The 23,323-nt window shown below is 40.9% G+C and overlaps 1 protein-coding gene across 2 annotated transcripts in view; it reads left to right on the top strand.

Moving 5' to 3' along the window:
* Positions 1 to 23,323, top strand: part of GLIS1 (GLIS family zinc finger 1) — a 182,930-nt gene that overhangs the window by 72,921 nt on the left and 86,686 nt on the right. For both annotated transcript variants that reach the window (XM_008633047.2, XM_017733479.1), the window contains 2 exons: positions 10,516 to 10,714; positions 16,616 to 17,717. In XM_008633047.2, coding sequence (XP_008631269.2) covers positions 10,516 to 10,714; positions 16,616 to 17,717 — 1,301 coding nt within the window. The remainder of the gene's footprint in view (positions 1 to 10,515; positions 10,715 to 16,615; positions 17,718 to 23,323) is intronic.

Raw genomic sequence — 23,323 nt, 5'->3', positions numbered from 1 at the left:
TGAGCTTCTGCAGTTGCTACATTCCTTAAAAAGTTGTTATTTCTTTTTTGGTCACACACTAGGGGACTCCATTGTTTTCAGTGGTGCCTATTGAGTTAGGCCCATCGACAGCAGAACTCATTCTGGGTCATTAACTTTGGAGGCACAGTAGTATAATTTGGTGACTTTATTCTGCTTCTTAGCAGACACTTGTATTAAAGTCACGCACACGCAAAACCAGAATAACCATCCTTCTCCCTTCCTGCAAACTCTGAGAGTCTTAAAGGAGCTCTTAAAGACCATTTAAAGGTCCCGTTAAAAACCATTAGAATTCGTAAAGTTGTGTTTAGGCACATAGTAGGCAGAAGTAGCAAAACAATGCTTCTGTCTTATGTGTTCTAGTGTTGACAATTTAACAATTTAACAATTTCCTTGGAAAAACTGGCGGTGTTTAAGAGAAGATTCACACAAACGATTCATGATCTGGAGAATATATATTTTCTCACATATATAGGTGTGCAAAAATGAAGAAAGCAGCCAGTTAATCAGTGAAGAAAAGGTAGGAACCAAGCCTAAAGTTATCTACAGAGGGAGGGAGTACCAGTTATGTCATGTGTTTTCGCCTAGCACACAAAGTTACAATGTGAGACCCAGTGCCTGAACTGAAGTCAAACAAGTTGAAGCTATATAAAATTCATGCTGAGAACCATGGAACAAACTGCTACAGAAGCAATTCTCCATCATTTATAAAGATTCCACTTTGAGATTTGATGTCTTGCTAAAAGATGCACTCAAGATCCAACAGTGTGTGGTTAAACTAGACGGAGATATCCCGGAGGAAATAAAATGCACCAGGCACACTGGCATTCTTTCTGGGCTCAGTCTGTAAACTGTGTGGTCTTTGGAAGTTTCACTCTATTCCTGTGCTATGCTTGCTGTTCACAAACTCGGTCGCTTCACCCTTGAGGTCTGTTTCCTGCTTAGAAATAGTTCTTATACAACATTTGGTCCTTATATTTAGGGAAGCTCGCACACCTTTTGGCCGCACTTTGTGTGCAGTGAACATTTTCATCGCCATAGCTCTTAATCTGCCTTTTTTTTCCCAGCACCAAATTCACATAAAAATGCACATGATCAGGATTAGCAGTGTGCTAAGGTAATGGGAAAGAGGAAAAGAATGGTCTGCCCAGATCATAGCAAGCTAAACTTCCTCCATCTGAGACCATCAAATCTAGTCTGAATGGAAGATCGTTCTGTCCATGGCTCTCTGCTCACTTTGGTTAGTCAACAGTATTTACTGAGTTCCTGGCTGCACTCTTTGTATCTCTAATCGAGCACTGGAAGCTGTTATTAAAATGCAGATGTCAGAATTCAGTGTGCATCTTTAGATAGTTCTGGAAGACTTCCTAACTCTAATCTTGCTTTTTCTAGTTTTGTACTGCTGTTCATTTCACTGCCTGTGGCAGGGACTCCTGACTGACAACCAGACAAGAACAAAACTGGGCTCAGAGACATTATGATTAATGAATTACTCTCAGTTCCATGGGATGGATTGGATCAGCGTGTTAGAATGATTTCATGCCTTTTGCATATTCTTGATGGCAGGGATGGTCAGCAGAAAAAGTGCTGTAGATCTGAAGAGTCAGCCCTAATTAGAGTTTTGAGACTTCTCTAACACCAGAGTCTGGATGTTGTGCAAGTATGTGCACTTTCCTGAGAGTTTTTGTTTAGTGTTTTATGCGGCTAAATGGTATTTTGGCATGAGGGGACCTTGGTGGAGGCAACCTTTACCTCTGCATGTGTGCATTCAGTAAGTTCTATTCTGAGCTTTTTAGGCATTTTTCAGAGGGCGGTTTGACGCAACAGTAAAAACCAACAGGAAAACTGAATTGTGCCAAGGGTTCATTAATCTCATTATTCTTGTCTTACCCAAGAAAAAAGATAAACTAATCCAGATAAGATTTAACTGCTGTATCTGCCTGCCATTTTGCTGCTGGCTCACAGTGAAGGAAGCCTGTACCTGCTACCAGCTGCAAAGAACAGAATCTGATAGTGAAAAGTGTGGAGAAAAAAGGTGTATAAAATACAGAAAAAGGACTGCTGGAGACAGTTTAGAAGAGAGACAGAGAGAAAAGATCAGAGCTCTGGAAAACAAGATTTATGAGAAAAAAACTTGAATAATGAGAGCTATGTAACACTGGTGAGAGACAGCTGAGTGGAGACAGCCTGCAAAAACATAAAAGGTTGCTATGGAGGGCAAGAGAACAGACTCCTCTCCATGTCCAGTTCGGACAGAGCAGTATGTAACAGACTAAGTTGTGCTAAGGGGCCTTTAAGTGAGACATGAAGAAAAAAATTCCTAAGTTAAGTGAAATGACTGAATAGTTTGCTGGAAATGCTGGGGAATTGCTGGAGCCTGTGAAGTAGATTGGTCAAACACCCCCTTAAGTTTGTGAGGCTGGATTATGCTGTAGGGACACAGGACAGAGTAAATCATGTTCTGCAGACTCTTTCAGCCCTGTTTTTCATGATTGCATAATGTGTTTGTCAGAGCAAAGGGCTTCTCATGGTTACAGTGACCCTTCTGTATCTGTTTCTTCACTATAATATCCTGGCTTCACTTAATCCCTGAGATACCTTGTTCACAGGGCTTGTGTGGAAAGTGCAGACCCAGTTTACGGAAGGCAGCATTGCTAAATAAAAACAGAGAGTGCTCCACATACCTCCTAATCCATAGCAACTGCCTACTGTCATCACTGGAAGATTCACAGAGGGTTTCTAGCAGGAGCTAAACTTCTCGTTGTTTATTCAGTGTTCATGTAAGACAACACCATTCAGTCAGAATATTTTCCCTTTTTATAGCATTCTGTGTACTCTTTCATTTTTCTTCATCCTCATATCTCTGCTTTTCCTCTTCCCAGTGCCTTCCCCTCTTCACAGCAGATTCCACAATAGCCTTGTTCTAAACCTGTTCCACAGTCTGCTAAAAAACCCCACAGCAGAACAGCTGGTGGTGGGGGTGCCTTGGTTATCCCCAGAATCTGACATTCAGAAGAGATGGATACAGTCGAGATGTTCAGTCCTCCCAGCTGTTGTCTGAAACTGTCCCATTTTGGGTAGACACCTGCACTAGTTACATTTAAGTCATAGAGGTTTTTTTCTGTGTTACATGGCAAATAGGTATTTATGACACCAAGAACTCATATGTTTGACACTGTCCTTCAGCAGACTGTGCTTAGTGGTGATGTTTGTTAAACAGGCACTGCATATGTCTGCAGCCCTAAAGCTGCAGTCAGAGGAGAGTCTGCAAGAGGCCCATTCACTGGCACTGAGTGCAGAAGGGTAAATTCAATTTGAGTAGAATTAGTCCCAAGCATAGTTCTGGTAAAATAGAAAACGACATTGCAAATCACTTGATGTTCAATATATTTCAAATCAAGCCATGAAATAATGCCAAAATCCTGGCAGAAAGAAATGTCAAACAATGAAAACAGCAAATGAAAAGTAGCAGGGGTAGGCTGTTGCCCTTTTCAGCATATGTTGTGGAAACTGTTTGTTTGTCTTGAATTTTCTTCTGGCAGTGTTAATTCTAAGCTGCAAAGAAGCCATTACTGTATTAGATATCAAGTGTTAAATGATCAAGGAATGGTGTAGGTGAAATGTTTGCCTCTATGTGGTAGCAATTTGAGTTTTCATTGTAAAAACATATTTTATGTAAAAGCACAAAGATACTGATAGGGGATGTGGGTTACTTGTTAAGTGTGAGTGGTCTGCAGTGGGTCTGGATGGAGGTTGTGTGTGTGAGGATGTCTCTTTTTTGGTAGGAGCATGGAGCAGCCAATGCAGGTGTATTAGGAGAATGTGTAGTCTTCAGCAACCAAATGCATTTTTGCTGTAGCTTTTCATCCCTGATATATAAAGAACCAGAAAAAAAAATGTGTGGAAGAAGCTCTTGCAACAAGTGAGCTTGAAGCAAAGATAGCAGTGGAGAGGAAACACTCATGAGGCCTCTCATAGGAAAGGAGCTTAATTCACACTTCTTGGCAGACTGGCAAATGGAAGACAACCCATAGCTGGCACTGATGTGCAGGTTTACTAACTCCCCTCCATTGTATTCCCTGTACATGTTGGAGCATTCCTATCACATAGCAACATGGAAAGTTCTTTCTAGACTCCAGTGCATTTTGGTTCCTATTATGACTCCTTTTCTGTCTCCTTTGCCTATGAGTAGACTGGTTTCCAAATGTATGCATCAGAATTACATCCACAAGACCAGATGTTGTGCATCCACATCCCACAAGACCTTTTCCTCCACCCAGCTTGCATTGAAAAGAACAAAATGCTTTCTAGTTACCAGTTTCCTCCATTTCTCAAAATGTATTTTTCTGTGTAACCCCAGGTGATCTACAGTGATTCTGTCTTTGTGGCTCTTACTGACTTAGTGACACTTCAGGCACCTAAAACATCAAGCCCAACTTCTTAATGGAAATATTTTTTGTTGTGTTGGCTTTTTTGCTTTCTAATGTATTTAGTGTATTGCTGAGCCAGGCAGACAAAATTCCTTCTTGGAATATGTTTATATAAGACATATGCAAGGTGCCATATGGCAAAACCCCAGCTTTCATTCCCTGCACATCCTTGTGTTTCAAATGTTTGGGAGAGCCTATACCCCTGTGGAGTCTTTACATGGTCTGCTGGCGAGAACTTCCATGGAAAAGAGACTAAATGGACTAGGTAAAATATAGGGGAGTGGAGATCTGGGAGTTTAAAAGTTCAGGGCTTAGTAAATAAATGGGAAAGCAATAACCACCTGCAGTTCATAGTAGGTGTGTTCTGGCTATTACGGAATTAAATGACATAGAGGACAAAACAAAAGGAATAGATTTTCTCAGTCTGTGCATGTGGAAAGATACTGATTGCCAGTGGAATCATGTAATCAATGCTGAAAGCATCTTTACAATGGGAACAACTCAGGTACCTCATCACAAAATGTGTGAACTTCTGTCTTGAAAGAGTCACTCTGGAGTTCTTTCAACCTACAGGCTCCACCTAATGACAGGGAGCTGTGGAAACCCTGATGGCGTCCTTTTAGAGCAGCAAAAAAGACAAACCAAGGGGGCCAAGGGCAGGTGAGAGTGTATGTAACCATAAACAGTGTATAGGTGTCTTAAAGCTTACACCAAAGGCACAGTGGCATTTCTTTGGGGGGCGTGGATATCCTACCTATCAAAAATACTGAGAATTAAACCTATTCCAAACATGGTCTTCTTAAAAAAAAAAGTAACACATCAAATTTCATTACATTGAGCTTATATTCTCCAAGTGCCCATTAGGAGGGTTTTGGGATTTCCTTTTAATTAAAATAATGTTTGTTGAGCTTAATATTTTCCTAAAACATTTATTTTAATGTCTTTTCCCCTGTTACTAAAATCCAAGTAGTAAAGAAGGATAACTGACCACAAAAAAGGCCAGATGTACTGAGAACAATATTTTTCAAATTGCCTGGCAACAGGAAAAGGGTGATTCCAAGCCAAAGAGAGTCTGTTAACAATGACCTGTGTTTCATCCAGTTATGAAAGGTTTTGTCCTGATTGTCACAAAAGAGGCCAATGGTCATTTTCAGTCTGCTCTCAGCACTGTTTGGGTGTGTAATTCAAAGGTCTGAGATCCAAATAGAAGCCAAGAATGTTGAGTTTCAAACCTGCTTGTAGGAAAGGACTCCTTTTAAAAGTAGACAGTGTATTTCTGTATTTTTCTGAGAATCTATTCACTATTGCCTAAAATGGTTCTATCCTTACACATCTAGAGCCTAACTCAGAACATCAACTGAGGCTGTGAAGTCACTGGAACCAAAGCTCATGGCGTGTGTTTTCCTGAATGTTGGCCATACTTGATAAGTTCAAAAAGTGTTGTGCAGTTCTCAGATCGAAATCTAAACTACGTAACATTGCAGCTGGTTTAGCAATGAAAGATGTAGTAGATTGTTATGTGATCTTTGCTGCCTTTAAAATATCATGATAAAGTCAAATATGGGAGACAAATCTCTCCACATGCTCGAAAGTGAAAAGGTTACAGATTTGTAAACTACTGAACTGTTTTCAAATTGTGTTAAGCTGGACTGATAAAAAATTACCCATGCTTCTTTATTCAGTAGTGCCAACCCTACACATTTACTCTCTTAAAATACTGTATGTAGTCTGCAAAAATAAATTCCCCAGAACAGAAATACAATGCAATCCAATAACTAGTTTTAAAAATAAATTGAACATGAAATAACAAATATAGATGCAGCCAACACTTAGGGTCCAGAATTTACTAGAAAGACACACATGGGTTGTATTTATCTTTCATGAGTTCTCAAGATTGATACTCCACAAATTATTTCTCTATCTGGGTTGTTTTAGTTTACAAGGGTTTTCTTAGCCCTTCTGTCTTCACTCATACATCAGTGTGAAAGTAAAGAAATAAGTATTTTTGTTGTAGGATTTTATTGCATGGTTCATAAAAACTTGGAGGAAGGAGATCCTTTTTTATTCTACTCTTACTCAGTGCTATTTGTTTTAATCCTAATCTTTTATAGATTGATGTCATCCATATCTATTTGGAAATAGGCAGAGGATTTGCCACCCCTGTTTTGATACACCAGTGTAGGACAATTTTGGTCTTCACTTGACTCTCACTGTATGGTTGGTCTGCTCAGTGCTAAAGAGTGTTGTGGCTCTCACTGTGTTTTTATTAAGATAATGCACAAGCATTTTAAATAAATGAAGCCAGGTCTCTATCAGCTGTATGAAACGGACCTTAAAATGTGAACAGGTTGTAACTGGTACAGAGATCCACGGTGCACCTGGGGTGTGCTGTGAGCTGCTTTGTTCCTCTTTCACACAGGAACTCTTGAATGCAGCAGCAAAAATTTTGTGCTGTTATTGTTAACCATTTCAGTCCTCAGGAAAGGACAAAGAGCAATAAAAGAAACTCACAGTGGAAAACTTTCCTCTGTGAAATGGTGAAAATCCCAAATGTCTAGAGGTTTGTTGTGTATGAGATGGTGCAAATGACTGTGAAGAAACTGGCCAGGAAAAGAAAAGATCTGCACATCCCTTCTTTTTTGGATCTCCAGGCCAAGATCTGGAAGTCCCTGTTTAGGATGTCTTGTTCTAAGATCTAAATGAAAATACCAGTGTTACAGTTGGGTAAAGTCTGCAAAGGACATGATGGCATCCGTGGCTAATCACTCCAGCCTACTTCTACAATGTTCCTTCTCTTAAGCTGTGTCCATAATAGAAAAATTAAGACCGAAACTCATATTCCTGCTAATGGTGGTTCATTGAAACAAAGGAGAAGCCATGTTTTTCCACAAGGCGTAGAAAATCTGTCTCCACAGTCACACAGTTGGGCCTGCCTTGTAAGGGGTGTAAGAAAAACTCTAGTATCTATTTCCCATCCTTTGCTTTCCTTTCCTTTGCTGCTTTTCTGTCCCTTGGGCTTGGGGTCGAAGGATTAAGACAGCTCCTCCCATTCACCATAGAGAATGGCATGACAGGCATAAAAAACTTAGGCAAAGTGATGATTTTGTTGTTATTGTTGAAAATGTCAAAAATGGCCTGTTTCATGAATCACTTTGAAGAGTCTGTGTTTTGAAGCACTCAGTTCATTCATTAGAGCTTTCAGTCAGCAGCACAGTGCTGTGCATCTCTCTGGACGCTCTTAAATTACTGACTGTGTAGGAGTTGTGGCAGTCACTCCAAACATACAGGGCTGGGGATTATTCAGCGCTCATTACATGGAATAGGATGCTGAGTGTGGGTATGGCACCTTCTCCACAATGGCTTTGCTGTGTTGGCACCTTTTGAGTTAATAATTTCCTCTCAGTGGAGGGATGTGATGGCCTCTTCCAGCGTGGATGATTTTCACTTGTTTGAGAAAATCTGGTACTGTTTGGTCTTTCACTCGTCTCACGTGACTCATCCAGCTGCCAGTAACGGCGTTCCATTTCTCAGTGTTGTCGGGGTAAATTTTGGACATCACATCCAAACAAAACCAAGAATGGCAGTTTTTTTTTTTTTAAACAAGAAGTAATTAAAGAGAATGAACAGTAAGAAAAAAAAAGCAAATGACCTAGTTTGGTCTTTGCCGCAAAACCCACAGCTCTCTGGGGATATCTAGTATGTTGGGCAAATATTTCAAATCTGTCTCTATTTTGAATGTGAGTCATTTCAATTAGACATCTTTCAGTTATTTGTTCATTGGTCTTAATTAGGTAAACTCCAAAGCACTGCAACATGCATTTATTGTTGAATAATTACCCTTTTGGTAAGTTCTCCTGCTCTTATCTTCTTAGCCTTAGTAGCTAATTTTGTTAGTAAGGGTGAAGCCTTCCTGAATGGTAAACAAGGTGTTCCCTGGGAAAGAAAGACAACTATTGTCCTTTCATAGGGGTGTTTTAAATATTGATCTCGTTGGGCAGACAGGTTCACCTTTGTGTAAGGAAATGTTCTGTTTTATTCTAGGAGAATTTGCTCCTAACGAGCAATGTAGGGCTGACCCTACACATCCTGACCAGCGTGAGCTGTCCTTCCCGAGGTGTGTAGCCTCATCCCATTCCATGGGACCAATTCTCACGTGACTTAATCTGGCATAAATCAAGAAAAAGCTACCCCAAAGTCAGTTACCCCAGAATGAAAGAAGCAAGATATCCAAAATTGAACTAACTTGATTACTCATATGGAAGGAATTGCCTGATTGCAGCCTTTGCACTCTACTGTATCACCTCCTTCCATTCCCTTCGCTAACAATTGCATGTGAAGATAGAAATCAAAACTGCAGGACACAAAAAGACAGAAGTTACCTTGATGGATTCCACTTCCATGAGATCCTTCTGGAAACCATTCTGCTTTTATTAGATTTACTCTCTGTAAATTAGGATTAGTTTTTATATGGATTTATGGAACGGCTATGGTATAATGCAAGCAGGGTGAACCCTCTGGTCGAAGGCAAGGGAGTGTGTGCTCTTTTCATCTGTTATTGGTAAGTTACAGAATGTAGGTTAAAGGCCCCTCGATACCAGTGAAAGAAGAGATCTGGTTCCAGACATGGAAAGTGCTTAAATCTTATGTGTGCCAGCCAGTGATATTAATATGGTATAGAACAGCCAGTTGTCAGAGGGCCAGATTCTGTTCTCAGTTACAGTGGTGTAAAATGGACTTTTTCCCTTTTTTTTAGAGGGAATGAATTCGCTTTCACGTGTGCTTGGACACTTGAACACTTGGGTTGTCTGTGTTCGGAGATAATCTCACAGTTCTGTTTTTAGTTGCTGTGGGGAGAAAAAACCCATGAGCTGCTGCTGTTGTTCCTTGTCCGTCATTGTTCCAGCTCACATGTGGTGAGCACATTTCAGAGGCTTTGGTGCAAGTGCAACTGCACTCAGGGCACTGTTGTGCAAGAAATTTTTAGCTCTTACTATTGAATCTGTAAGGTACTTCGTGAAGGCAAATGGATTGACTGAAACACAGATTTCATGGATTTGGCATAAGTGTTCTGTTCCTTTGCAGAGAGCGAATGTGTTCTCTGATTTGACAGCTACAAGAGAAGATAATTATTTTTGACAGCACAGGGATAGTGTTCATGTTATTCTAGGAAATCTCTGTCTTCACACAAACAGGTATCAGTGTGTGCTACAGTTGGTATTGCTGAGCTGTGGTGGAAGCTTCAAGTTTCTATGTTTTGATAATATGATAAAATTGGTAAAGTACATATTTAGAAAGCCCTGGTGAATTTCAGACTTGTATCATTTGGGGAATGAAAGAAAGTGTTTTATTACAAGTGCAGTATAAATCTTAAACATAAAAAAGGATCTACAGTATTTTGGAGGGAAGATACATCTTGACTGTATTCCAGGTAACTCTGCTGTTGGAAAGAGAGGAACTGTGAATTGGGTATTGTAATATGATTGATTTACCATCTTCTCTTGGTGGTGTGGCCTTGAAAAACTTACAGCATTCAACAGTGTATTTAGTTACCCTTTAAATGTGATTCATCTACCCCAATTAACAGTCAAAAGTCTTATTATACAGTCTTGCTAAGGTAGGTGTTAACCCTGAGGTGAGTTAAATTATGATGGGATGAAGCCAGAATGGGAATGGAATAAAGCCCGATGGAGCTGTAGACTCCAGAGGATATAATGATAATTTATGTCATGGTTACAGGCAGGGCAGAGCTAATAGTCAGAAGACCCACTATAAGCTGAAATGCATCCAGAGTGATCTGAAACGCCTCGGTCTGAACCCACCAAATACAACTGACTGTGCAGGCCAGAAAATGCTGCATTTCTGTACAATGAGAAATAAACAACCATAGTTTACAGATCCAAATTCCTTTGCAATTAAATGTTGCTTCCTTGTGAAACCTTTCATTTCCACTGCCTTGTTGTAAATACAAGAATTTTGGAAGGAAATCCAAAATGAGTTTACAAAGTAGTTGTCAGTGGAGAAAGTTCTTAGTCAAAGCCTTATCTTTCTTTACTTACTTTTTTGACAGTGAACGGTGGCTACAATCACTGCAGTTTGATCTCTGAGAAGAAGAACATGATGGACATGGAGATGACGAGTAGCTCAGTGCCTGTCTGCAGGCAAGGGCTGTTCCTGCACACGGGGAACTCCCTGATGCGAGAGCACGCGCTGTCCCGGGAGAGGCTGCTGCATGTGGGCCAGCTCAACTTGGCGCACTCGGATCTCAGGTATCGCTCCAGGTTTTACCAGCTTGAGCGCTTGGCTCCACCCCAATGCCATGGTGTCACCAAATCACTGCCTGGGAGGCAGGGATGATACTTACTCCCAGCCCAGTGGAGCTGTGTGTCTCCCACACAGTGGTTTGGCATGCCACCATCAAACCTACAGGAAGCTAGTGCCACGTTTATTTCTACAGCATTTGCTTTAATGAAGCATTTGCAGTGTTCCCATGCAGCCACATCCTTAGTACTTGTTTTTAAGGCCGTAATGTGAAAATTTGGTCTCTGGTTTTGATATATACACTGTAGTTGGATATGCTATGAACAGAATCTCTATTTAAACATTTGCTATAAATTAATTATATGAAAACACAGAACTCCATTATTTTTTTGTTGTTGTTACAAATTTAACATTACCAGATTTTAAACAAGTACCCTAAACAGACATCCATTGTGAATAGAAACCTGCTACAAATTAAAATCTGTCCATCTATTTTAATTATGCTGCTTTTTGGCAGGGGATGTAATAGGAATAATCTTGACCTTCTTGAAGAGCTGTAGAAAAGAAAAACCTCAATAAAGCTGCAGTCTTTATCTTAGGTACTTGGAATATTTGGCACTCTGTGGATGGAACTATCAGGCTGAAATTTCCATAGTCATAGCAACAGGAAATACGGCCTACAGCTTGGTCTTGAAAATCTGACTGTTCCTGATTTTATTATACATATTCATGCCTTATTTCCCTTTTTCAGTTTACTGGTGGGGTAAGAACATCTGTGTTTTCAGGAGAAGGAGGCACGGTAATGTGGCAAGCAAGTGGAAAGACTTTTTTGCATGTTTGTTTGCTTGAAAAGGATAAATAATATCCATGCCACATAACAGAATTATCTACTATTGCTACAAGGATTTTGTAGATGCCTTTACAGCTGGATGTAAATCTGCTCCCTCCTGATTTTTTTATGGCTCAGTGTGGGACTGGTAGTTATCAACTTTTTTTTTCATTCTGTCAGTGAGGACAATTATGAAACAAAGGTAATTAGGGCAGGAGCAAACAAAAGGAGGAAGAGAATACTCTGCTTAGATCATTTTGAACCTTTTTGTAAAATCTATAATGAAGAAATGACAGATACCTTCATACCTGGCATCACAGTACCCTCCCTCAGAAATATGAGCCCCTTCCAGCCCCCATTTGGAAGAAGATTCCCAGAACAACATAAAGGATTGTCAGCTGCATAACATGAGAAAGCAGCAGGTGATAGGCCTGATTCCCTCCCCTCTGCTTTGTGGCATGGTCTAAAGCCTTGAGACTCTGCTGCCTCTAAGTTTGGAAATGTTTGGAGAATATCCTAAAGGACCCTTCCACTCCATTACAGGTTGTTTTTGTGTCCCACTGGTCATGCTCTGCTTGTATGTCCACCTGACTAATAGTGCTTTTGTCTGCATGGGATTTGCAAGGTAAAGCCAATGCCCAGCTCTGCTCTGTGGTCCTCATAAACACAGTGTCTCATTATATCACAGAGCTTTTCATGAGACACACAGCCAAAACCTTAGCATTTGAGAGAAGGTGGACAGCATTTCAGACAATTTCTGTTCATGGTGTTTGTGATGCTAAAGGTTCTTGACAAGCAAGTAACAGAAAACATGGTCTTTCCCTGAAGATCTGAAAACAGGAGAATATAACTGAGGTGGGAGTGAGTGCCCAGGAGAGGAGTGAAATCAGTGGGAGCCAAAGGTGCTCTGTGCCTTCCCAGATCTGAGCCTTCATCCGAAAATGGATGAGAGAAGTAGGGCTGGAATTGTCAGATATTGGAGCACATGGAAATGAGGGCAAACTGTCTTTGGTTGTTCTGCCCAGCTCTAATGACCAGCACAGAAATAAAGGGAGACACAAATTCAAACAGTGTCTCTGGGTAGAACTTTGAGCCACTGTGCATTTCTAGGTTATGGAACATCCAAGGAAAAGCCAAACAAACCAGGGAGCACCTTCCCTAGCAATCAAGAATCTCCCTCAGGATTTGGGGTTTTGACTGTTTTTATTCTTTTTTTGCTTGAATGCACTGAAACTAGGTATCCTCTTCAGCTTCTCCCCAAAATTGCTTTCTTTTTAAACTGTATTCTAGGGATGACTACTTAGTCAAAGAATCATGATCCCTCTTCTTCCTGGCTCCTTTTTCCCACTCAGTTAATAACTTTTAAGTTGTGCAGTGTAATTGCTGCTACATTCTATCTGTGAATGCAGTGTGTGTGGGACTGGAAAAGTCCCAATACCTTCCTCACCACAACTGGAGGCAGCACACAGCTAATGTTGGCCTTTTGTCAAATAATCCATTATCAGCCACGGCAAACCCGCCCACACTGCGCTCAGTGCCCAGCATGTAAAACCCAGGGAAGACATCAGAGCGCTCGGATACTGTTGCACAGGGTCCCTGGATGTGCAGCAGAACAATCCCCTCCAGCTTCTTAAAACTGTCAGTTATCACCGGGTGCACATTTCCAGTGGCAATTGAAGGCATGTATGTTTTGTAAATAATCCGGAGATTTCAGATACAGTCATCTTTTCCTCTGAGGGCAGTTGGGAACTGCAGCGCTTCTGGTGTGGTGCTACTGGCCTCGTGCTCTGGCTCCAATTACCACGTAAGGGAGTCTCTTAGGAAACACTGCCTCAGTATCCTCTGAGAGGCTGCTGTTACTCTTCAAAGGCCTTACACTCAGCTTTCATGAGCTTAAGCAGCAATTCTGTTCCCTTAGACTGTCCATCCCTAGTGCATGGATGCTCCCTTTGAAGAGAGGGTTGTGGGGTATATTCTTCTGCTGACCCCACTCTGTTTCCAGGATTGCTTATCTGGAAGCTGTCCAGAGCTGCTCAGGCTGATCCGTGTGTCCACATGGTGCTTCTTACACTGTCCTGCTCTGCTTTGTCCCTCTCATCTTGCCTGTTTATTTTATATGCATTTATGTTTGGCTGCTGTCCAGAGATTGTGAAATCTTTATGGCCAGCACAGCTTGTGGGTACCAGGCCTGGAATCTGCTCCCTGACTGTAACAGCAAGATGCCATGGGCAAAGAGTCAATGGGTATAAGAGGAAGCCACCCTGCAAGTTGGCTGCCAGACACCTTGTGTCGCTCCTGCATTGATTTTGTCTCTGTGCCCCTTCTCCCTCCAACCCCCCCAGGACTGGGAGGAATGAGCAGGGCTTTCCCTAGAATAGTGATGGCAAAATTCTGCCAGGAATACAGGAAATTTGCATTAATGCAACCTTGACATCAGGTACCCCAACATTCAAACAGTGGGAAATTGAAGGAATGTCAGATTTTCCCAGCAGAGTTAACTAACATGGGATATATAATGTATATGAATATACAGTGCTGCAGAGAAAATTGCAGGTCCTGGAGAGGACTTGGTTCTGATCTGCACAAGCAGCCTGTGCTTATCATTTTGTAGGCAGAGAATGGATAAGACGTGTCTGTGGCAATGGGAAGCATGAATTTAGTGCCCTCATCCCATTTGCTTTTGAAATAAGGCATTCCAGCTTGTCTTTTGGTTCAGAACTCTCTTTTGTGTGTCTCAGAATCAGCACTGCAACATCACACCAGTACAGTCTTGGCTCTCAGTAAGACCCTGTGCTGGAAATGCAGGTCACTGTTCCTGGGGGTTTTGGAAACCTGGTATTTCTCAGGACAGGGGTGTTTATGTCCATCCTGCAGGTACTCTGCATTGACTCCAGCTTAGTCAAAAACCAAACTTCTCTCATGGATTTCTGGCAAGATGGGAGCTTTACATAAAGCTTAATAATATGACCCCAATTATCACAGGCAGAAATGTAAGGCTTGGGTTAGCTTTATGTGATGTAGGAAATGTGTTGTGTTTACTTTAGCCTGAGGCTTTGGGACCACTAAACTATGATACAAACTGAATCATTTAGAAGAGTTTTCGTGCAGCAGAAACCAAGTAATAGGAAATGCTGTGCCTGGCATGGCATGCTGTAAAGCCTTTCTCAGAATGAGTTTAAAACACCATGCTTTCTACTGAGCAGGGTTTCCCAAACATGTGCAATAAAAGTATACTTAAGCCACATATTTTACAGACATATTGTTCTGTAAATGTTAAAAAATAATGTATGAATATTGTTGGGTTTGGGTTTTTTAAATATAAATTTACCATCTGCAGAAACAGGTGCTTTAAGTTTACCCTGAGAACAACTGTGCAAACCTAAAGGGAGAAATTATAAATAATGGTTTATGGAAACCTCTAAAATTTTTAAATGTACTGTTTTAAAATTTCTGGTGGCAAGTGAACAATCTGATTGTTCTATATCAGTGAATGGTGGGGAATTTAACTTCTCTCATGATCTTAAAGGGATTTTTTATATTAAGCCCTGTTGGAGCTTAGAAACCTGTCAGTAGTGAACGCAGTGTTGCCACTTGTGTGCCTCAGACAGGTGTCAATTTTTGACAACTGTAATTTCATGGGAAGGAAGTCTTTTTGAAGCTTTTTATTGTTGTTATTTTTTTCCAGCCCTTTCTGTTCTTTTGAGAGCTGTTACCAAGGAAGTTTTAGAAGTCATCCCAGCTTCCCATCTTAGTATTAGTGATGGATTAATGGAAATAATAGCGATAAAATAATCTAAGGTGTAAAATAAATGCAGTTTATTCAGCAGCTTCATTGTTTAGTGTATAAATGTCCAAAATACTTTTATGTACACGTTTCACGCTTTAAAATGTGTCAGATCTGTCTTAGCTGCGGTGTCACACACAAGTTGCCAAATTGTTGGCTTCTCTTCAGCTTTTGTGGTGCTAGCATCAAAAAAGCACAAAATTCATTTAAGTGGAACATGTCAGCTTAAGAGCCTTGGGGCACTTCTCTGGAGGGTTTATTAGCCCAGGTACAGCTTTCCTGCACACAGATGTACGGTTTCCTCTCCTTGGTCTGGCATGATGAAGCCATAGGTTAAACCCTCCCATGCTTTAGGGATATGTAAGGAGCACCCTCTGGTCCCAAGAAAAAACACACAGTTGGATCATCCACAGTAAATGTTTATAGCTGAGATAAAATGTTTTATTTTAAGCCATAAAGCAGTTGCTAACTGCTTGGAAGAAAATGTTAGGAGGAAATGTTTCCTAATGTAGTGCTTTTCTGAAAAGTCTTTTGTGGAGTTCCTCAAGGTTCTGCTTCCTCAGTGAATGGATTCAACACACATCAAAAAAGATGAAAAATCACTTCTGCAGGAGAGAATTGTGATTTACAGTCCCACGTACTCTTTATTATGAAAAATGGAGATGGGAGTACATAGGCTGCCATTTAAAATTTACTGGCTGTGAACTTACTTTGTGGAAGTAAATACTCAGCTGATCTCACATTGATTCTGGAGTGCTGTTTGAAGGAAGCAGTTCTTCTGCTGTATTCCTTTTTTCTCCAGTGATCTGGCTCCTTTTTTAATTTAACAAAGGAAAGCATGTCTCTGACATGTAAGCAAAGCTCAGCTAGCCTTTTTTGTGTCAACAAGAATGCCAAGGCATTTTCCCAGTGTGCTCTGAGTAAAATGACAATATTTGAATAATTCAAAAATGCCCAAAGCTCTCAAACTTCATTCTCAGCTGTTGTTTTGCCCGATCTATTATGCACTGAAAGCCTCAATTGTAATTGATGAACTTCCTGTGGCAGTGGAGGGAAGATTCTCTGTTCCGTGTGTAACCCAGTGTGTAAAATTAATCCTGTGTAAAACGATGCTGTCTTTACACAGGGTGGAGAGGAAGCATTGCAGATCTTTTTGATGTAATTGCTGCATTAGACAGGCAACATTCACCAGAGAGCGCATGCTTCCATTCTGCAGGGCTTAACAAGTGTTGTGTCTTGTACAAAAATCATAAACTGTGTGGTGGTTAGCGATGGTTAATGAAAACTGTATTGCAGGTCACCCAGGTTTCAAGACTCAGTAGATTCTGCTGCTCCATGCCTGAATGGAAGTCACCCGGCTCAGCACATTAAACAAGAATGCCCCAGTGATTATAAGGTTCTGGCTGAGGCTTCCACACATAGGAGGATTACAGAGGGGATGGAGCTGAGAGCCTCCGGTAGTCTGCATCCTGAACTAGATCTAATGAATAATAGCTTTACAAATTCACTTTCATCCTACTTGTTTAATAATGAACACAGCTCCTCCCTGGGTTCTTTGTCACTTGGCACCCCTCAGCACTCGGCCAGGCTACAAACAAGCAACCTGAAGAAGAGATGCATCTCTGTTGTGCCGTCTTCAGCCGAAGGAATCGATATTACAGCGATCATCCGCACGTCGCAGACGTCACTGGTCACCTGTGTGAATGGACTGCGAACTAACTCAGCTGGCATTTCCTCTCATCCTGTGGAGATCAGTCATCACAGTGCTCAAAAATCCTCTCAGCCCCAATCTTGCTCTCAGCCTGGAAACCCTTGCAGTATTCCCTCCCCTCCAGCATGTCTTGTACCTCTTTCTGCTGAATGTGACAGAGGTGACTGTGAGCAGATACAAATGCAGCAAGTCGAGGAGAATGGCAGCCTCAGCCTTATGATGAATGGTACAAGCCTTCCTCACCAGAACTCCTCGCACAGCACCCAGAAGGTGAGTTTCCTAAAACAAGAACCAGCTGACGATTATTCCTCCACTGCTGATCTTTTTCGCCATCACCAGGGGCTGCCTCCCCCTTACCACCTCCACCAGCAGCTCAGCCAGACCCCAGGGACACTGCCTCACCTCAATGCCTCCATGTCTCCCAAGCCCCTGCAGCCCAGTGACGGTGATGAGCAGGACCTCAGCGGCGGCAAGCAGGTCTGTCAGTGGATTGACTGCAGTGCCACTTATGACCAACAAGACGAACTGGTCAGACACATAGAAAAGACTCACATTGACCAGAGGAAAGGAGAGGACTTCACTTGCTTCTGGGCAGGCTGTGTCCGCCGCTATAAACCCTTCAATGCTCGTTACAAACTGCTGATTCATATGAGGGTTCACTCTGGAGAAAAACCAAACAAGTGCATGGTAAGTCTGGATTACATTTGTTTGAATAGAAACATAACTGCACTGCTCTCTTTCTTGCTCCCTCTTCGATCTTATTCCAATATAATTGTTGTGCTTTCCTGTAACTTAGTCTGTAGCAGGCTAAAGGAGAATTGGAGAAAACCTTAATCTAGAAGGAAATGATTGAGTAAGAAATAATGTAGTTCTTGGAAAAGGGATTCAGTTTCCTTATATAAGAGCTTAACTTTTAATACAGTGCTTTGTTTTTTTAATATTCATTAAACCACTAATAAAGTGATGATCAAAGCACACAGCCGTCATTTAACGTAAAACAAAGTCACTGAGCCTCGGGTGACATTTTTAATCAAGAAACATAAAACACATCTAATGAAATTCTTTTCATTCCTTCAACTGAACAATAACCCATAGAGCTGTGAGTGCAAAAGCTTCAAATGGTAGTTTAGACAAAAAAAAAGAAACTTGTTAAAGGATTTTAAACAGTTAAAAGAATAAAAAGAATATATTTAATTAATTTTCAAAGGTTGTTAGGGGCTTTTTTAATTTGCAAGACAGAGCTTTTAAAATAAGTAAAAACCATTGTTCTCTTCTGATCAAGAAGATGTAAACAACAGCAGTTCCAAAAAGAGAATCTTGGGAATAACACCATCTCTGCATCTGCCCACCATGATGACAATATGGCCAAACTAAAATAAAAGTTAATGACTTCCATTAAGCTTTCCACATGTTTGAAACAACAATGATATAAGACCCTGACTGAAGCAGATGAAGCAAAACAAGTTTGACATAAACTTCCAAATTGGGCCATGAAATTTGGAAAGTCTCATTTGTAACACCCACATGCGTGTGCACGCACACACACGCACAAATAAGGCCAGACAAAGGGAATGGTTACGGCAGCAGGTTGGGGTTCCTGATAGGCAGAATTTTCAGCTATATGTCTATTTTATTGTTTTGATCAGAGCATGATACAATGGAAAATGCTTGTAAGGAAGTTAGATCATGACAAACTTTTCCATGGCAAGCTGTAGCTTTCTATGGAGGAATAGGAAAGAATGTTTATAGGAAAAGCTTCCAGGCCTGTGATGGTTATGGAAGGGAAAAGGAAGAAAACAAGAGTATTAAAAATGTTTTGCAGAGAAAAATTTTCTCTGTAAGTGATTGTTCTGATTATCATTTTACTTCCGTTGGATAAATGAAAAACATTATCCTAGTGTCTGCACTGTGTAGTGGGTATTCCCTAAGACAATACTGGAAGCAGTGCATATACTTAGGGAATACCATCAAATGTCCAAGAAAAAATGGAAACACTCTAAGACTTACATGTTTCTTTTTCCTTTAAAAGCAGGAGTTGACTGGTTCAATTCCAGAAGTAGCTCAATCACATTTTCTAAACATACAAATGAATTTATCCTCCCCTGCATCAATTTCATTTAGTTATAAATCATCAAAGGATAATGCAAGTTTGCTTCTTTCCAAACAAAAGTGTAGGTAAGTAAACTGAAAGGATACTTAAAACATGAAGCCCTAGCTTTCCTGTGGTGCTGAAAGATCAGTAGACTCTGTGGGTAAGGGAACTTGTCTCTTTTCCTGAAAAATGCATATTTAACAGGTATTGTATGGCAGATTTCTAATGTTACATTCCCATTCCTACAGAAAACATGGTAAACCAGAGATACTAAATTATGTAATATCTTAGCAAATGCTAAAAATGTCCTACTTTCAATTAATTTCATCTGCATTAAAGTATCAGCTTCTGATAACACTTGAAGGTTTTGTGAATAGGTTGGAAAAACCTTTGCATCTGATATTGCAGGTGGCTTTTATGGCATATGTATATAGCCTTGGCACGTAAGTATATAAAGATCTCTTTTACTGGAGCAGATACTGTAGTCGTTCCCATACATGGAATGGCCCAATCAGAATTGGGAGCTCTACATTGCTCAACCTGGAGTTAACTCTTCTATTCCCACAATAAGAGCCTTCCACTGTCAGCAGAGGTATCGTGTATTAAATGTTGCAGTCTGGAATTCTGCATGGAGTGAAGTGGATCCAAGAGAATACACAAACCCCATGTCTTCTTCGCAGATTTAGTTTTCTACCCTGGAAAGAGCTTGATCTAGCAGGGGCAGGATCCAAAGCTGCAGCACGGTTCCTTAAAGTTACTGATACCAAGTGGGGGATTATTTGCCCAGTGGATTCCATTCCATTCCACATGAAACAGGGGTTGCTGTTCAGTTTTGCATTGTGCAGTGATGTCATGCCATTTTAAATGATGGCTTTTCTTTTGATGTGGTAATCATTGTGCTGTTATTCCTGCAAATTAAGAAGGCAATTCATCCTCTGTCTGTAGAGGTCTGAGATTTTGTTTCGTTTTTGCTGTAGCTCTGTTAAAGTAACTTTGCATCTCTTGGTATTTGTAGTGGAGATTTTCTTTCACTGTTCACAATTACCCATTGTACTTTCTTTTTAAGCCCTCGATCTCGTTCTTCCCTGTAAGATTACTGCCTGACTAGGTATGAACTGCTCAGGAGAAGCTAACAGTGAGCAGCACCCCGCCCTCATACATAAAAGTACTTTTCCATGTAAAATTATTAATTTCTTATGACAGGCTTTGCTACTATGTACTGTAATAGACAAAGGAATTTTGGAATTCAAGCTACTTGAGAACAGGAAATACATGAGACATTTTGATTGAAAAGTAAATGGTTCACTAAAACTGCAGTTAATCCTTTTATTATCTTTCCAACAGCAGTTTCCACAATACTTTCATGAGGTAAGCTTCCTTCAGTCCAACTGTAACACTCTCATCGTTGCAGCTGGTTTGAATTTAGCAAGCCTGCTTCTTTCTCTACTACAGACAGGCAACAGGCAAAACAGGATCTGGTGTGGAGCACTGCTGATGTTTCGGGTCTGTGTTCTGCTCACTGTGTTCTATTGCCAAGGCCAGTACTATGAATATTCTGTTTTCATATTCCGTTAAATATTCTAATTAAGCAGTGCCTTCTCGTCATTGTGTCCCTCCGTTTGGTTTTTCCTTGAGCTCTGCAAGTAGTCTAAAGGAAACTACCTAATCTCTTTGCAATATCCTGTTATGTTTCATACTTAACTCATGTTATTTTAGTTTTATTAAATTTGGGGTTCATCTGCATTATAATCAAAAATATATCCAACAAAAATAATGATGCAATGCCTTTAAGACTTTAACTTCTGAAGATTAATTTCATGCTTTTTTAGATTTGATGTCCCAGACAATTGGAATTTTGATTGTCTGAGACAGCAAAAATTAGCAAGCTTAAATGGTTTTTATAAAAAAAAAAAAGGGAAAAAGTTTCTCATAACTGCATCTTTTGCTGCCTTTCAGTTCTTCGAATACTTTGGTGAGTAGAAGTGTGCTCATCTCCAGATATTGCATCCTTGGTTTAAGCCTCTGCTTGCAAATGTAAATACAGAGCTGCTCATTTAGTTATCTAGAATTGTTTGATTTGGACAAATCTGTGCTTGGCTTATTAGTTTACCCTCTTGCACTCTTGTGGCTTCATAACGAGTAGAAAATATGTTCCCATCGTTGCATTCATATGTGCTATGGGGCCTCCCCAGACAGGATCAAGGTAAATGATTTATCTTTGTGTAATTTCTACATGTGTAATTAGTGTTTATAGAAATTGGGTATCATAATGTATGTGATATCCATGAAAGGAGCTGGATGGGTAATATTTATTGTTAATGTCTTCAGTTTTTGTATTTCAAAGAAACAAATGCCTCCTGCGTGTGTCCTAGATCTGTTTCTGTGTGTTTGCCTAGAGAATTAAGACTTTGAAGCAGAATCTTTTTTTCATGTACATATTCACCATACTCCGTTTGGGAGGAGTCTGAATGGAATTATTTGGGTGCTGTATTGTACACAGTGAAATTCAGCACCTCTGCTGTTTGTAGTCAGTTCTTTTGAATCCCTAAGGCTGAGACACCATAGGTACTGCATTAAACATGGGGAAATTGAGACAGAGAAGATAAGTAACTTGCCTAAAGGTGTCTTTAGGCAATTCCAGCATTCCAGTGCAGATCTTGTGTTCCAATCACCACTTCATACAAACTAACAATTTGCAATTCACCTATGAAACAGATTTTTGTACAGATTGCACAAAAGATTGTGCTCTGGCTGAACTTCCTGTTATTTTTTTACCGCACGTCTCTGACGCAGGTGGTTTGACATGATGTGAGTGTGTGAGAGCTTTCATCAGAAGGCTTGGCTGCATCTGTAACACTTCATGGGCAGCGACCTGGTTATTGGGAATACAGGAGAATGCCTGTGGAGCAGATTAGTATTATTGCTTCTGTTTCTGAGGAGACCAGCGTGGAATCTCTGTTCTCAGTAGACGTTGAGTCTGATGCCGTCTGCAGTCCATGGGGAGCATGTGTCCAGCAAAGCAGGGTGAGAAATGAGATTTCTACAGGGTTACAGCTACAGAGGAGTCTCAGGGACAGCCCTGCATCTGTGGGGAAAATCAGTCTGTGTGCAGCAGCTTATCGGCTTGTGAGTTACTTCACCTAAACAATGAGTTTCCATGCCTGACTCGGGGGAATGTTGTGGAAGTCTGGAAAGTATTTTCAGCTTTTGGAGTGGAGGGTGTCATGCACTGATGCCAAAGGAGTGCTTTAAAAAAACAACAATAATATTAGGCTCGCTTTGTTTCCTTTGAAGTCAATAGTAGGAAACATCCATTCTATCAAAGCTGCCTCAGCAGAGATCTCTCTTTTTATTAGGTCTCTGATGGCATTTCCCGATACTGTCAAGGAACCTCAGCATTAAAAACACTCTGATTAGAGGAGCAGACAGCAATTCAGTGGTTTTGTGGAAACACAATGTTTGTTTGTTTGCAAAGCCCACTGCAGACTCCAGGGCAGTACAAATGGGTTTAAGCGTGCCCCAGCACTGGAGGGCAGGCTGGCAACGGGCTTTAGGCTTGGCTCTCTCTCAGCTCATGCCTAGCCAGCTGGTGAATTTGAACTTGTGTCTGCCCACAGGAAAGCTCCACACTAACAGATCTTGCAGAGCAAAAGCGGTAGAAATTACTGAGCCCAGATTCCATTGTGAATGGGATTGTCCTGTGTTCCAGTACAGTAGGACAGAACTGCAGATGAGTACAGTGCAATGGCCCTGCACTGCCCTTGGGGCTTGAGACCTGCCTTCTTGAGCTGGGCTGCAGAGGGAGGAGCTGCCAGGGTTTTCCTGAAGGGTTATCAACCTCCCAGTTTGGTCCTGGGATTGCTGGCCTTCAGGACATTCTATGAGGTGCACCTGCTTTATCAGGCTGATAGAAAAATGGTGTAGGATGCTGGACCTGATGGAATTGTGCTCTGACCAAGCAAGGCTGGCTGCCTTTTTTGTTACTTTCCAGCAGTCTGATATGGGTTAGGTCTGGCTGACATACTTCCAGGGTTGTTGTTTTTTTGGGGGTTTGTTTTTGGTTTTTTTTTTTTTTGCATAAATCTAAATAAATTAAAATTAAGTAAGTTCTGAGTGTTGCTGCCAGAATGCAGAATGGTTTTCAAGTTCACTTGTGTGCCTTAAAAATGTTGTACAGGACACTGAAGAGATCTGAGAAATG

This window comes from Corvus brachyrhynchos, unplaced genomic scaffold (genome assembly GCF_000691975.1).
Source record: "Corvus brachyrhynchos isolate BGI_N302 unplaced genomic scaffold, ASM69197v1 scaffold34, whole genome shotgun sequence".
Classification (NCBI taxonomy): Eukaryota; Metazoa; Chordata; class Aves; order Passeriformes; family Corvidae; genus Corvus; species Corvus brachyrhynchos.
This window is presented reverse-complemented; position numbering and strand designations above follow the sequence as displayed.